The sequence below is a fragment of the Macaca nemestrina genome, chromosome 7 (genome assembly GCF_043159975.1).
Source record: "Macaca nemestrina isolate mMacNem1 chromosome 7, mMacNem.hap1, whole genome shotgun sequence".
In the NCBI taxonomy this organism is placed as follows: Eukaryota; Metazoa; Chordata; class Mammalia; order Primates; family Cercopithecidae; genus Macaca; species Macaca nemestrina.
Window position 1 is genome coordinate 151,836,696 of NC_092131.1, and position 14,083 is coordinate 151,850,778.

General features: G+C 38.9%; 1 protein-coding gene across 10 annotated transcripts in view; it reads left to right on the plus strand.

Moving 5' to 3' along the window:
- Positions 1 to 14,083, plus strand: part of LOC105490483 (GA binding protein transcription factor subunit beta 1) — a 74,764-nt gene that overhangs the window by 41,853 nt on the left and 18,828 nt on the right. For 6 of the 10 annotated variants that reach the window (XM_011756206.3, XM_011756200.3, XM_071066877.1 and 3 more), the window contains 5 exons: positions 2,932 to 3,039; positions 7,664 to 7,831; positions 10,506 to 10,700; positions 12,241 to 12,388; positions 12,708 to 12,821. In XM_011756206.3, coding sequence (XP_011754508.1) covers positions 2,932 to 3,039; positions 7,664 to 7,831; positions 10,506 to 10,700; positions 12,241 to 12,388; positions 12,708 to 12,821 — 733 coding nt within the window. The remainder of the gene's footprint in view (positions 1 to 2,931; positions 3,040 to 7,663; positions 7,832 to 10,505; positions 10,701 to 12,240; positions 12,389 to 12,707; positions 12,822 to 14,083) is intronic. The other 4 variants (XM_071066880.1, XM_011756233.3, XM_071066881.1 and 1 more) reach the window with 1 other exon arrangement.

The window sequence follows — 14,083 nt, forward strand, 5'->3', positions numbered from 1 at the left end:
ACTGTTTCTTCTAGTCATTTTTGTGGTAAATATATTTCTTTGCCATTTCTTATTTTATTTTGATTATTTTATTTTAATAGTATAGAAAATACTATGTGTTATCAAAGAAAGAACATAAGCTAGAGGGTCAAAAATCAGGGTTCTGGACAGAGATACTTATAGTACTTGTTATATTTGACAAAGGACTCATATCCAGAACATATGTGAGAATGCTTACAAATCAATAAGAAAAAGACAGACAACCCAGTTTCAAAAAATGGGGAAAAGCCCTAAACTGGCACTTCACAAAAGATACTCAGATATCTAAACCATTTGGCAGTATGTATGCTGAATGAATGCAAACTGATTTTATATTACCTGCGTAAAACCTATTTAAAAATGTTTATTTTTGGAAAGATATATTTCATCGTAAAGCCAAATTTATATCATTCAGAGTATAGGTGCTATATTTGTTAGTGTGACCAGTTCAGATTTTACCGTACTTCTGTAGGAGAGAGGTCAGTTTCTTTTTGCTTTATCTTGCCGTTTAATAGGAAATTATTTTTGCAGGTTTCTTGCCTGTTGAATATGATGTTAATTTTTACTGTCCAGCAGTTACATATTATCTAGGAAAAAAATGCCTCATTGGAGATCAGTAATCTCTATAGATCTTAGTGACTTTAAGCAGGATTGAGGAGTATCTTGGCTTTCAGTGACTCCATCAAGGTTATGAGAGAATAGGAGAAAAAAAGGAAAGGAAATCAGAAATGCAAGGATGAAAATGTTGCAAGTATCACAGAGAAGTGTATTAAAAAAAAATCCCATATAAATCCCACAAGTACATGTGGTGGTTTTTCCTATTCTTTACTCCAGAATATAATATAGATTTTTTTTTTTTGGAGATGGAATCTCACTCTTATGCCCAGACTGGATTGAATTTTTCGTAGAGACAGGGTTTCACCCTGTTGGCCAGGCTGGTCTCGAACTCCTGACCTCAAGTGATTCGCCCACCTAGGCCTCCCAGAGTGGTGGGATTACAGGTGTGAGCCGCTGTGCCTGACCATAATATAGATTATTTTTATCCTTACAAATGAAACAATTCTAAGAAATTCTTTCCTGCCTTGTGATGAAGGCCTGTTTGGGATATGTATATCTCACCTAATTATTGTGCAAGCCTCCAAGTGTTAGTATCTGTCCCTGGTTACCTCTTTTGTGCTTGATTATTCCCATCTTACCTAATTCATTAAAAATTATAGGCATAATTCTGTTTATTTTCATGGACAGCTTTTCTTATAATTACCCCTTTTAGATTTCTTGACAGCCCTTTTAATGATGTAGAACATTTCAGTTCTTCCTGGCAGAAATAACTTTTTCAAGCCCCATTTGCCAACTTCCTTCTCACACATACACTCCTTTCTGTTCCTTATTGAGTGCAGGTTGAGTATCCCTTATCTGAAATACTTAGTCCAGAAGTGTTTCAGATTTTGGGTTTTTTCAGATTTTGGAATATTTCCATTAATACTTACTGGTTCAGCATCCCTAATGCAAAAATGCAAAATCTGAAATGCTCCAATGAGCATTCCTTTGATGCTTAAAAAGTTTCAGATTTCAGATTTTTGGATTAGGGATACTCAACCTGTAATAATAGTTCATACAAGGAGAGATACACTGATCAACCTGCCATTACTCTTTATAACTTATTTCCTCTTGACTACTTACCTAACCCTCAGAGTATATACTTTTTTTGAGATAAATTTATACCCCAGGCACATTTTTTCATTGTAAATCTCAGGGGTTCCATATTTCCCTTCCCTACAGGCCTAAAATTCTGCTTTTCCTTATTTACGATACTGTGTAACATAATTGAGTAATCTTCCAGCTGGATAGTCTTTCTGGGTTTGGAAACTTTCTTCTGAGAACTGTCATCCTTTGAATTTGAATGTTTGTGATACATTCAAATCTTAATTTACCTATATTCTACTGTCATAATCTTTTTTTCTGACATGTATTTCAATATTTCTTATTCAAGAAGACACAAATACATACACACCCATGCACACCTTACATCCCAGGCTGGGACATTAGCCTTTTCAGATATATTAAATTCAAGACACAAGATACTCTTTCCTGTTTTTTTTTTTTTTTTTGAGACAGAGTTTACTTTGTCGCCCAGGCTAGAGTGCAGTGGTGCGATCTCGGCTCACTGCAACCTCTGCCTCCTGGGTTCCAGTGATTCTTGTGCCTCAGCCTCCTGAGGAGCTGAGACTATAGGTGTGAGCTCCCACACCCAGCCAATTTTTTATTTTTAGTAGAGATAGGGTTTTACCATGTTGTCCAGGCTGGTCTCGAACTCCTGGCCTCAAGTGATCCACCTGCCTCAGCCTCCCAAACTGCTGGGATTACAGGGGTATGTCGTCGTACCTGGCCTCTAGCCTCTAATGAGACAGATAGTCTATTCATAATACTATTACTCTCTTTTTAGTATTTTCATAGAATGTGAATTATTTACTTTCTGCAAGAACTTAAATATACATTGCATGTAGGAGGGCAGAAAATTTGTATTTTAAAATTTTGAACACATTTACTATTGCAAAATAATTTATGGTAAGTTTAGTTTAATTTGCACCAACAACAGATGATAATATCTTGCACTTTATTTACTTTTATGAAAAATTTTATTGCTGCAAACCCTCCAGTGAAAACAATTAGTTGCCAGTTTTAAATTTTAGACCAGCTTGGCTGAGCGTGGTGGCTCATGCCTATAATCCCACCACTTTGGGAGACCAAAGCCGGCAGATCATTTGAGGTCAGGAGTTTGAGACCAGCCTGGCATCAAACTCTTTTGAAGGGATAATTGAGAATTGACTTATTAATAAAGACAGGGAGGGAAAATGTCATGTCATAATGTATAAATGGAGATTTTGATGTTCAGTTCATCTATGTTTTGTTTAGATGTCCCTGGTAGATTTGGGAAAGAAGCTTTTAGAAGCGGCACGAGCAGGTCAAGATGATGAAGTTCGTATTTTGATGGCAAATGGAGCTCCTTTTACTACAGACTGGGTAAAGAATGATTTTAATGTTGTGTGTTTTTTTCCTTCTCATTTTTGAGTTTTTGCAGAGAAAAATGTAGTCAGGATTGTGTTTATAAGTGATAAAAAAATTTTTTTTTTGCAAATTCGTTTATTATTTTAGAATTATAACCGTCCTAAAAGAAGTGGTTTATATTATTTTCTTTGATACTGGATAACCTTATCCAAATATTTCATCCACAAAGATTTTTTCTTTCAAACTTTGGAGTGCATTAATGTGGCATGAATATAAACATGTGTCTGCTTGGGATTTAATTTAAAGGCTTTATAAATAGCACAGTAGAATTTATAATTCAGAAAGATACTGATAAAGATTGGCGTTAGTGTTACAGTCACTCCTAAAGAAAAACAAGTTTATGTTTCAATTAGTACTTGTAAAACTATTGCGAACATGATCAAAGAGGAAGAAAGGAATGGGAATGAGATCTTGACAACTATAGAAAGAAGGCAGTTGTGGGGAGGGCAAAAAAACATAACTCTTTAATTCTGGGGGCAAATAAAAAAGCATTGTATTGGGGATATGGAATACTAGGAATCTGAATTAACCCTCCCATTGGTAACAACTAAAAATTCCAGATTATTGGTTTTGTTGTTTTCGCCTTCCTTTCTCTTGTTATTTTTACATTTTTCATGAAAAACAAAAAATTTTTTATTATAGAAAATTTCAAATATGTATCAATCCCTGTAATACTCTTTACCCAACTTCAAAAATTATCAAATCATGATAAATCTTGTTTCCTCTATAACTCTGTCTACTGTATTATTTTTTGTTCTGTGTTATTTTAAAGCAAATTCCAGGGACCATATCATTTTGTCCATAAATATTTCAACTTGTATCTTTAAAGAATAAAGACTTTTTGATTAAATATGTTAAAGAAAATCTTCTTAAGTACACTGCTGAGTTAGAAAGAAAGAGCTAATCAACCTGAAAAACCAAGTGAAGGCTAAAACCCAGAGAAATTTTACCTAGAGAACATGAGGTGAACTCACACTTGTCTGGTGGGTTTTTTTTTTTTTTTTTTGAGACGGAGTCTCGCTCTGTCGCCCAGGCTGGAGTGCAGTGGCGCGATCTCGGCTCACTGCAAGCTCCGCCTCCCGGGTTCACGCCATTCTCCTGCCTCAGCCTCCCGAGGAGCTGGGACTACAGGCGCCCACAACCGCGCCCGGCTAATTTTTTGTATTTTTAGTAGAGACGGGGTTTCACCGTGGTCTTGATCTCCTGACCTTGTGATCCGCCCGCCTCGGCCTCCCAAAGTGCTGGGATTACAGGCGTGAGCCACCGCGCCCGGCCGTCTGGTGGGTTTTCTACCTCACTGACTTGGGGTACTAAAGATAAAGACCTGAGACTGTTCATGGAGAGAAGTCTGATAGGAGATCTTTTCTCATAATTCTGGAATTCCAAAGAGCTGCACCTTCAGTGTAAGGTTAAGCAGGAATACCCTGTCCCTCCTCCTATCTGCTCCTGCCCTCGTCCCTGTTGCCATGATGCTGCAAAGATAATAAGCTGATGTGAACCAAGACATCAAATGGAGAGAGGAAAAAAATCTGATAGTGAGAATTCGGAATCACAAGGCATCCTTTGTACACACTTGCAGCCTGAACTCATAAATACTTGTGTAGTCTAAAAAACTGTAAACTGAGAAATGAGTTTGAAGTGATCTTTGGACTAGGGATTACCCCAGGTTCCTGACAGAAGCAGATGAGTATCCTCTCTGGAGGAACCTGGCTTCATCCCAGGCTTCATATCCACAAATGAAATTCAAAGGAAAGTGAGCAGTCAGAAATAACTAAACACATGGACACATGCCAGTTTGAACAGTAACCTGCTAAAACAACTGTCAACAGAAGCAGACCTGTAAGGACTTGAGATAAAATTTTAGTAACAGATTAGAAACTGCTAAAGAGAAAATTAGTAAACTGAAAGGTATGAAAAAAGATGATCCAGACTATATCACAGATAAAAATAGATAGAAAATGTAAAAGAGATGTTAGGAATCATGAAGGATCATGTGAGAAAGTCTAATATCTGATCATAGATCCACAAAAAGAGCAAAAATAGGGATGAAATAATTCAAAGAGGTAATTGCTGATAATCTTCCAGAACTGATGAAAGATGGCAGCCCACAGATTTGAGTAGCCTAAGAAATCTCCAGCAGAATCAATTTAAAAACTAATCCATATCTAGATACATCATAGTGATGTTGTAGTACCTCAAGACAAAAAGATCTTTTTTTTTTTTTTTTTTTTTTAAGATGGAGTCTCGTACTGTTGCCTGGGCTAGAGTGAAGTGGTGCAATCTTGGCTAACTGCAACCTCCACCTCCCGGGTTGAAGTGATTCTCCTGCCTCAGCCTCCCAAGTAGCTGGAATTACAGGCACCTGCCACCATGCCTGGCTAATTTTTTGTATTTTTAGTAGAGTTGGGGTTTCAATATGTTGGCCAGCTGGTCTTGAACTCCTGACCCTGTGATCCACCTGCCTCAGCCTCCCAAAGCCAAAAAGATCTTAAGAAGGATTAGTATCCATAATACATAAGGAATTTCCATGGGTTAGCAATAAAAAGACAAGGCCATAGAAGACTGACTTTATATGGTACTTTATCAAGGAGAAAGTTTGATTAATAAACATGAAAAGATACTCAACTACATTAAGATTGAGGCAAATGCAGAGGAAAATCATGAAAAACTATTATATATCCACCAGATTAGCAAAAACAGTTGATCAATACCAAGGCTTGGTGAGGAGATGGTGGGAACTCTCACATATTTTTGGTGGAAGTGTGGAATTGGTATAATCGTTTTGGAAGACAGTTTGGCAGCACATAGTAAATTTGAAGATGTACATACTGTATGATGTAGCAGTTGGGCTTCTAAGACTATTCCCAAGAGAAATGTGTTCATGTGCCTGAAACATATACAAGACTTCTGTATTTAGCAGCAACATTATTCATAATAACACAAAATTGGAAACAACCCGAATATTCATCAATACTGGTTAAATTAATTGTGGCTTACTCATTCAATGGAATATTATAGAACACAGAAAATTAGCAAGCTGTACTTATATTTATTAACATGGTGAATCTCATGAATATAATATCGAGCAAAAGAAGGCAAGTCACAGAGAAATACATGCAGTATAATTCTGGAGGCTGAGATGGAAGATCGCTTGAGCCCAGGAGTTAGAGGTTACAGTGAGCTACGATTGCTCCACTGCACTCTAGCCTGGGCGACAGAGCAAGAACCTGTCTCTAAAAAAATGAATTAAAAAAAAAACCCAAAAGCTACAAAAACTACATGGCCAGGTGTGGTGGCTCATATCCATAATCCCAGCACTTTGGGAGGCTGAGGGAGGAGGATCGCTTGAGCTCAGGAGTTTGAAGATACGGTGAGCTGTGATCACCCCACTATACTCTAGCCTGAGTGACAGAGTGAGACCCTGTCTTAGAAAACAAAACAAAACAAAAAAACCTGCATATATGTGTATATGTTTTGCATCAATAACCAAGAAGGGAAAGTCTCAGAAGACAAAAATAAAAAAGTAGATCCTAATGTCAAACTGAGCAAAGCTCCTGGTTGCTAAATTGGCTGTTGAGATATTTTCATTAAATACTGACATTTAAGAGTATAGAAAAGGTTAGATAAAGAAAAAGTGACAAAGCATGGAGAAAGAAAGGATTGTTTAAGGAATTTATTTGATCTGCTGAGATGACCTTCGCTTGAAAATGTAAGGTTTAGCTAAGTTCATTGGTGTGTGCCTGTAGTCCCAGCTACTCTGGAGGCTGAGGTGGGCAGATTGCTTGAGCCCAGCAGTTCAGAGCTGTAGTGTGTGATAATTGTACCTGTGAATAGCCATTGCACCCCAGCCTGGGCAACACAGTGAGGCCCTGTCTCTAATTAAGCAAACAACAATCAAACAAACAAACAAATAAACAAAAAATATATATATAGAGAGAGAGATAGGACTAAGGACTTTTATACATATATCCCACTTAATCTCTTCATAACATAGTGAACTTTTTTTTTTTGAGATGGAGTCTTGCTTTGTTGCCCAGGCTGGAGTGCAGTGGTGCAATCTTGGCTCACTGCAACCTCTGCCTCCCGGGTTCAAGTGGTTCTCCTGCCTCAGCCTCCTGAGTAGCTGGGATTACAGGCACATGCCACCATGCCCGGCTAATTTCTGTGGTTTTAGCAGAGATGGCGTTTCACCATGTTGGCCGGGCTGGTCTTGAACTCCTGACCTCAAGTGATCCATCTGCCTTGGCCTCCCAAAGTACTGGGATTACAGGTGTGAGCCACCACGTCTGGCCACTGTCTCTTAATTTCTAATGAAATTAATTTTGTTCAGGCAGTTTATCTGATAAAAAATAATGAAGAAAGAAAATTTGAATTAAAGGAAATACTGGATTTTTTTCTTCATTGAGAGTGGGAATTCTTCAAGGCATCTATGAAGAGGATGTGATAAGCATGAATCTAGTCATTTCTTTTGAGTTTTGAGTTACTATGTAAACAGATAATGTAAAGAAAATCTTTACTATATAAACAGAAGTGTACTAACAATACTGTAAATGTGGATTTTTTTTTTTCTATGGTACAGTTGGGAACTTCTCCACTTCATCTAGCAGCACAGTATGGTCATTATTCCACCACAGAGGTACTGCTCCGAGCTGGCGTAAGCAGAGATGCCAGAACCAAAGTGGACCGAACACCATTACATATGGCAGCTTCTGAGGGCCATGCCAGCATAGTAGAGGTTTTACTTAAGGTATGTGTTCTCTTTTTGCACTTTGCTTTTAAAAGGCTTTAGAGTTTTATAAGAAGGAGAGGGAACTAGTTTTTGTTAAATGCATACTTAGTATTTTATCTATAGTATTTCATTTTTTGTGTGTATAAGCCCATTAAATGAAAATTATCTTACAGCTTTCATTTCACGAGGGATAAAACTTTCTTTAGGTATATTCTCAGTTAAGCCAACTAATTTATTTCTTGGACCTTGGTCTATCTTACGGTGAGGGACTACAGCGTTTCTTTCTTTCTTCTTTTCTTTTTTCTTTTTGAGACGGAGTCTCTCTCTGTCACCCAGGCTGGAGTGCAGTGGCACCATCTCGGCTCACTGCAACCTCCACCTCCCGGGTTCTCCTGAGTAGCTGGGACTACAGGCACCCACCACCACGCCTGGCTAATTTTTGTATTTTTAGTAGAGATGGGATTTCACCATATTGGCCAGACTGGTCTCGAACTCCTGACCTTGTAGAAAATTTTGAAACATAGAGTGATAGATGTTCTGCTTGATCCTTCTTATTCTGGCCTCTAGATCAGCCTATCAAAGAGAAATACAATGGAAGCCATAAATGCAAATCACGTATACTGTAATTCTAAATATTCCAGTAGCTACATTTAAAAAGTAATTCTAATTTTATATTTTATTTAACCCAATATATACAAAGATTATCATTTCAACATGAAATCAGTATAAAAATTATTATTATTATTATTATTTTTCTGAGATGGAGTCTAGCTTTGTTGCCCAGGCTGGAGTGCAGTGGCACGATCTTGGCTCATAGCAACTTCCGCCTCCCAGTTTCAAGCAATTCTCCTGCCTCAGTCTCCTGAGTAGCTAGGATTACAGGTGCCCGCTAACCCGCCTGGCTAATTTTTGTATTTTTCGTAGAGATGGAGTTTCACCATGTTGGTCAGGTTGGTCTCTAACTCCTGACCTCAAGTGATCTGCCTGCCTCGGCCTCCCAAAGTGCTGGGATTATAGGGGTGAGCCACCACGCCCAGTCCAGTACAAAAATTATTAATGAGATGTATTACATTCTATTTTTTTGGTATGTTTTTCAATTTCAATGTGTGTTTTTTTTTTTTTTTTTGGATGAAGTTTTGCTCTTGTTGCCCAGGCTGGAGTGCAGTGGTGTGATCTTGGCTCACCGAAACCTCTGCCTGCCAGGTTCAAGTGATTCTCTTGCCTCAGCCTCCCGAGTAGCTGGGATTACAGGCGTGCACCACCAGGCCCCGCTAATTTTTTGTATTTTTAGTAGAGACAGGGTTGCTCCATGTTGGTCAGGCTGGTCTTGAACTCCCGACCTAAGGTGATCTGCCCGCCTTGGCCTCCTAAAGTGCTGAGATTACAGGCATGAGCCACTGCACCTGGCCTCAGTGTGTGTTTATACATATAGCACATCTCTATTCTGGCTAGCAGCATTTCAAATGCTCAAAAACTACATGTGTCTATTGACTGTCATATTGGACAATATATCTCTAGTTAGCTTACTTTCAGTTCTTTATGGTGCACTGGTTTTCTTTTTATAATTTTTTTATTTTTATTTTTTCTGGGTTACAGTGGTTTTGAAAGCAAAAGATTTTTTTTTGTGGAAATGAGGAACCAAGGGACCAGCTGCTATACAAACATTAAAGAAGCTTTTAGAGGAATGCTCATAGTTTCCTTCATTTCTTATGCCATTCTAGCTCTTTATGCCCATAGCTGGGTGACTGAAAAAATAATTGCCTCATTCCTAAGAAATTAGAAGGAAAACAGGAAATTCAGCATGAGAGAAAAATGATTAAGTTGACAGATTAAGTGGTGATTGTAAGTGACAGATTAAGTGGTGATTGCTGGGACATGTGTATGTGTGTGTGTGTGTATATATATATATATATTTTTTTTTTGTTTGTTTTTCTTTTTTCTGAGATAGGCTCTCACTCTGTCACCCAGGTTGGAGTGCAGTGGTGCAATCTTGGCTCATTGCAACCTCCGCCTCCCAGGCTCGAGCAATCCTCCCAACTCAGCCTCCTGAGTAGCTGGGATCACAGCTGTGTGCCACCACACCCAGCTAATTTTTTGTTATTTATTTATTTATTTATTTATTTGAGATAGCATCTCGCTCTGTTGCCCAGGCTGGAGTGCGGTGGCATGATCTTGGCTCATTGCAACCTCTGCCTCCTGGGTTCCAGTGATTCTCCTGTGTCAGTCTCCCATGTAGCTGGCATTACAGGTGTGTGCCTCTGTGCCTGGCTAATTTTTTTATTTTTAGTAGAGATGGCGTTTCACCATGTTGGCCAGGCTGGTCTCGAACTCCTAACCTCAAGTTATCTGCCTGCCTTAGCCTCCCAAAGTGCTGGGATTACAGATGTTAGCTACCATGTCTGGCCCTTAATTTTTTGTGTTTTTTTGTATTGTAGAGATGGGGTTTTGCCATGTTGCCCAGGCTGGTTTCAAACCCCTGAGCTCAGCCGATCCAACCGCCTCGGCCTCCCAAAGTGTTGGGATTACAGGTGTGAGCCACTGTACCTGGCCTGGAACATGTATTTAACATATACAAATAAAGAATTGATTATGTTATTTGTTCTTACTTTAAAGCACAGACTAATAATTTCATATCAGGAATTTTTAATATAATATTTCATATGTTAGTAATCTCTTTGAAATATTTTTGTAGCATGGTGCTGATGTCAATGCAAAGGACATGTTAAAGATGACAGCTCTCCATTGGGCCACAGAACACAATCATCAAGAGGTGGTGGAACTTTTAATCAAATATGGTGCTGATGTACACACGCAAAGTAAATTTTGTAAAACTGCATTTGATATTTCAATAGACAATGGAAATGAAGATTTAGCAGAGATATTACAGGTAACTTTTGACTTTTAATTTAAGAACATAAAGAAAAAGAATTATCAGTAGAGGGATCTCTTATATTGTGGATGATTTAAACTATTTCGTTTGTAGCCTTTCATTTTAGGCTTAGTTATTTTGGATAGGCCTTTTTCTCTTTCACTTCCTCTTTGTTTATTAGTATTCATTTTCTTGATTATAAGGCCAGTCTTTTCATTAACGTTAGATAAGGTGATGACTTTCTGATTTTTAAGTTTCTAAATTTCCCTTTAGACTTTTTTTTTTTTGAGCCAGAGTCTTGCTCTGTCACCCAGGCTGGAGTGTAGTGGTGCGATCTTGGCTCACTGCAACCTTTGCCTCCTGGGTTCAAGCAATTCTTCTGCCTCAGCCTCCTGAGTAGCTGAGACTACAGGTGCATGCTGCCACGCCCGGCTAATTTTTTGTATTTTTAGTAGAGGTGGTGTTTCACCATGTTGCCCAGGCTGGTGTCGAACTCCTGAGCTCAGGTGATCTGCCTGCCTCGGCCTCCCAAAGTGCAGGGATTACAGGTGTGAGCCACTGCGCCTGGCCCTAGACATTTTATTCTATTATTTTTGTTGCATTTTGATACTATATGATTTTTCCAGGTCTACTATAAATGACTTTATAAAAATTAAAAAATGTATATATTAGCAACCGTAATAACATCCCTTGAGTGAGTGATGCAGTTTGATTTGTTTCTTTTATTTTTCAACATCCTCAAAAAGATCTGCTGTTTTTGGCTTTTGGGAAGATTTTTCTAGTAACTAACATTACTTCTCTTATTTTCAGCCATATGACATAATATAAGTTATCTTCTTTAATCAATGCCTCTTCTTGCCTGTTTGTTCCTGATCCCAGCAGTAGAACTCTTCTTTTCTAAGACTGTCTAACTCCTTTGAGCTTTCACTAGTTACTTAAAAGATGTTTTATGTTCAGGAAAATGAATTCTACCATGCCTCTTTCCATTCCTTTTACTCTTAGGAGTGCAGTTTGGGGGTTGAAGATGGGGAACGATTAATTGAGAAGGACATGCTTTATATATGTGGTATTATGTATTGCCAAATATAGAAGAAATAATTAAATTTCTATAGCTACAGAAATATTTTTTGTTTGTTTGTTTTGTTTTGGTTTTGGTTTTTTTAAGATGGGGGTCTCACTATGTTGCCCATGCTGGTCTCAAATTCCTGGGCTTAAGCACTTCTCCTGCCTCCACCTCCTGAATAGCTGGGATTACAGGCACCTGCCACCTCAACCGGCTTGATGTCCAGTTGTTCTTTGTTCTGTTAAAAACCTTTTAGATACTCATTTCTCCTCTCCCAGGATTTTGCTGCTTTACCTAGGAGGGGGACTCGGGATATAAATATATACCCATAGTGTGCCCCTACACTGTCAGGGGACCTTAGACATATATTTCCACTTGTACTATGTGATTATTCTTTGAGAATATTCCTTTACATGTGTGTTTGTATTATATGGAGAATTTGTGCTATATGTTCTGGTTATAATTCTGAAAACACTGTGGTCATTTTTTCCCTAGATTGCTATGCAGAACCAAATCAACACAAACCCAGAGAGTCCTGACACTGTGACAATACATGCTGCAACACCACAGTTTATCATTGGACCTGGAGGGGTGGTGAACCTAACAGGTCTGGTATCTTCAGAAAATTCATCCAAGGCAACAGGTATTGAGATGCATATAGGATAGGCTTTGGGATTTTATGCTTTAGTAGGTATTCATCATTTTAAGAAAGGACTGTTGGAGAACAAGGGTAAGATTCTATCAGCCACCTTGGTTTTCTTTGGCATAACTGGCAAAAAAAATTTTATGAGACAAAACAATCTGAAGAAAGGTGATACTGCAAAATTTACTGCAGTATTACCTTTCAAAAGCTAATGCTATCCAAGCTTTGTTTAAGAGTCAAATAAGGTAAATAGAGTATCAGAAATATGCATTGGATTAAGCTCCTTAGAAATTCAAATCTATTTTCTTTTTTCTTACAGATGAAACGGGTGTATCTGCTGTTCAGTTTGGAAACTCTTCTACATCAGTATTAGCTACATTAGCTGCCTTAGCTGAAGCATCTGCTCCATTGTCCAATTCTTCAGAAACTCCAGGTTAGAAAAGCACGTCTAATGTGTACATTAAAATTGCAGATTCAGGCTGGGTGCAGTGGCTCACACCTGTAATCCTGGCACTTTGGGAGGGTGAGGCGGGTGGATTGCCTGAGGTCAGGAGTTTGAGACCAGCCTGGGCAACATAGTGAAACCCTGTCTCTACTAAAAACACAAAAAATTAGCCAGGCGTGGTGGCACATGCCTGTAATCCCAGCTACTCGGGAGGCTGAGGCAGGAGGATTGCTTGAACCCAGGAGGTGAAGGCTGCAGTGAGCTGAGTTTGCGCCACTGCACTCCAGCCTGGGTAACAGAGCAAGACTCTGTCTCAAAAAAAAAAAAAAAAAAAAGAAAACAAAAAAACAGTTGGAGATTCAAATATTTACAAAGGCCAGGAAGACAATAAAAGGCTAAGGTGTGCAGGATTGAGATTACGCCCGGCTGAAGAGTGGGGCAAGGGCAGGGAGTCATCTGTGACTGAGCTCTAACTGATTATAGTCATCAGCCCAGTATTCCCAAATTCTGTTTTTTAATAGGAAGCTGTGAATCTGGATTTTGAAAGAACATTAAATCTTGGTAACTAATTGAAAAACAAAACAAAACTTTTGTGGCTCATAGAAAAAAATGTCCCTGTATCTAAGTTGGCCCTTGATTTACTAGTTTGTGACTTTTTGTTTAAACAACTTACTTTGGCTGGGCATGGTAGCTCACACCTGTAATCCTAGCACTTTGAGAGGCCGAGATAGGTGGATTCCTTGAGCCCGGAACCCTGGGCAACATGCTGAAAGCCCATCTCTACCAAAAAATATAAAAAATTAGTCAGGTGTGGTGGTTGGTGCCTGTGGTCCAGCTGCTCAGGAGGCTGAGGTCAGAGGATCGCTTGAACCTGGGAGTTCAAGACCAACCTGGCCAACATGTTTCTGAAACCCCGTCTCTACTAAAAATACAAAAATTAGCTGGATGTGGTGGTGTGCCCCTGTAATCCCAGCTACTGGGGAGGCTGAGGCAGGAGAATGGCTTGAACCCAGGAGGCAGAGGTTGCAGTGAGCTGAGATTGTGCCACTGCATCCCAGCCTGGGTGACAGAGCAAGACTCTATCTCAAAAAAAAAAAAAAAAAAAAAGTAATGGGTGGGCATAGTGGCTCACATCTATAATCCCAGCACTTTGGGAGGCTGAGATGGGTGGATCACGTGAGGTCAGGAGTTCAAGACAAGCCTGGCCAACATGATGAAACTCCATCTCTACTAAAAATACAAAAATTAGC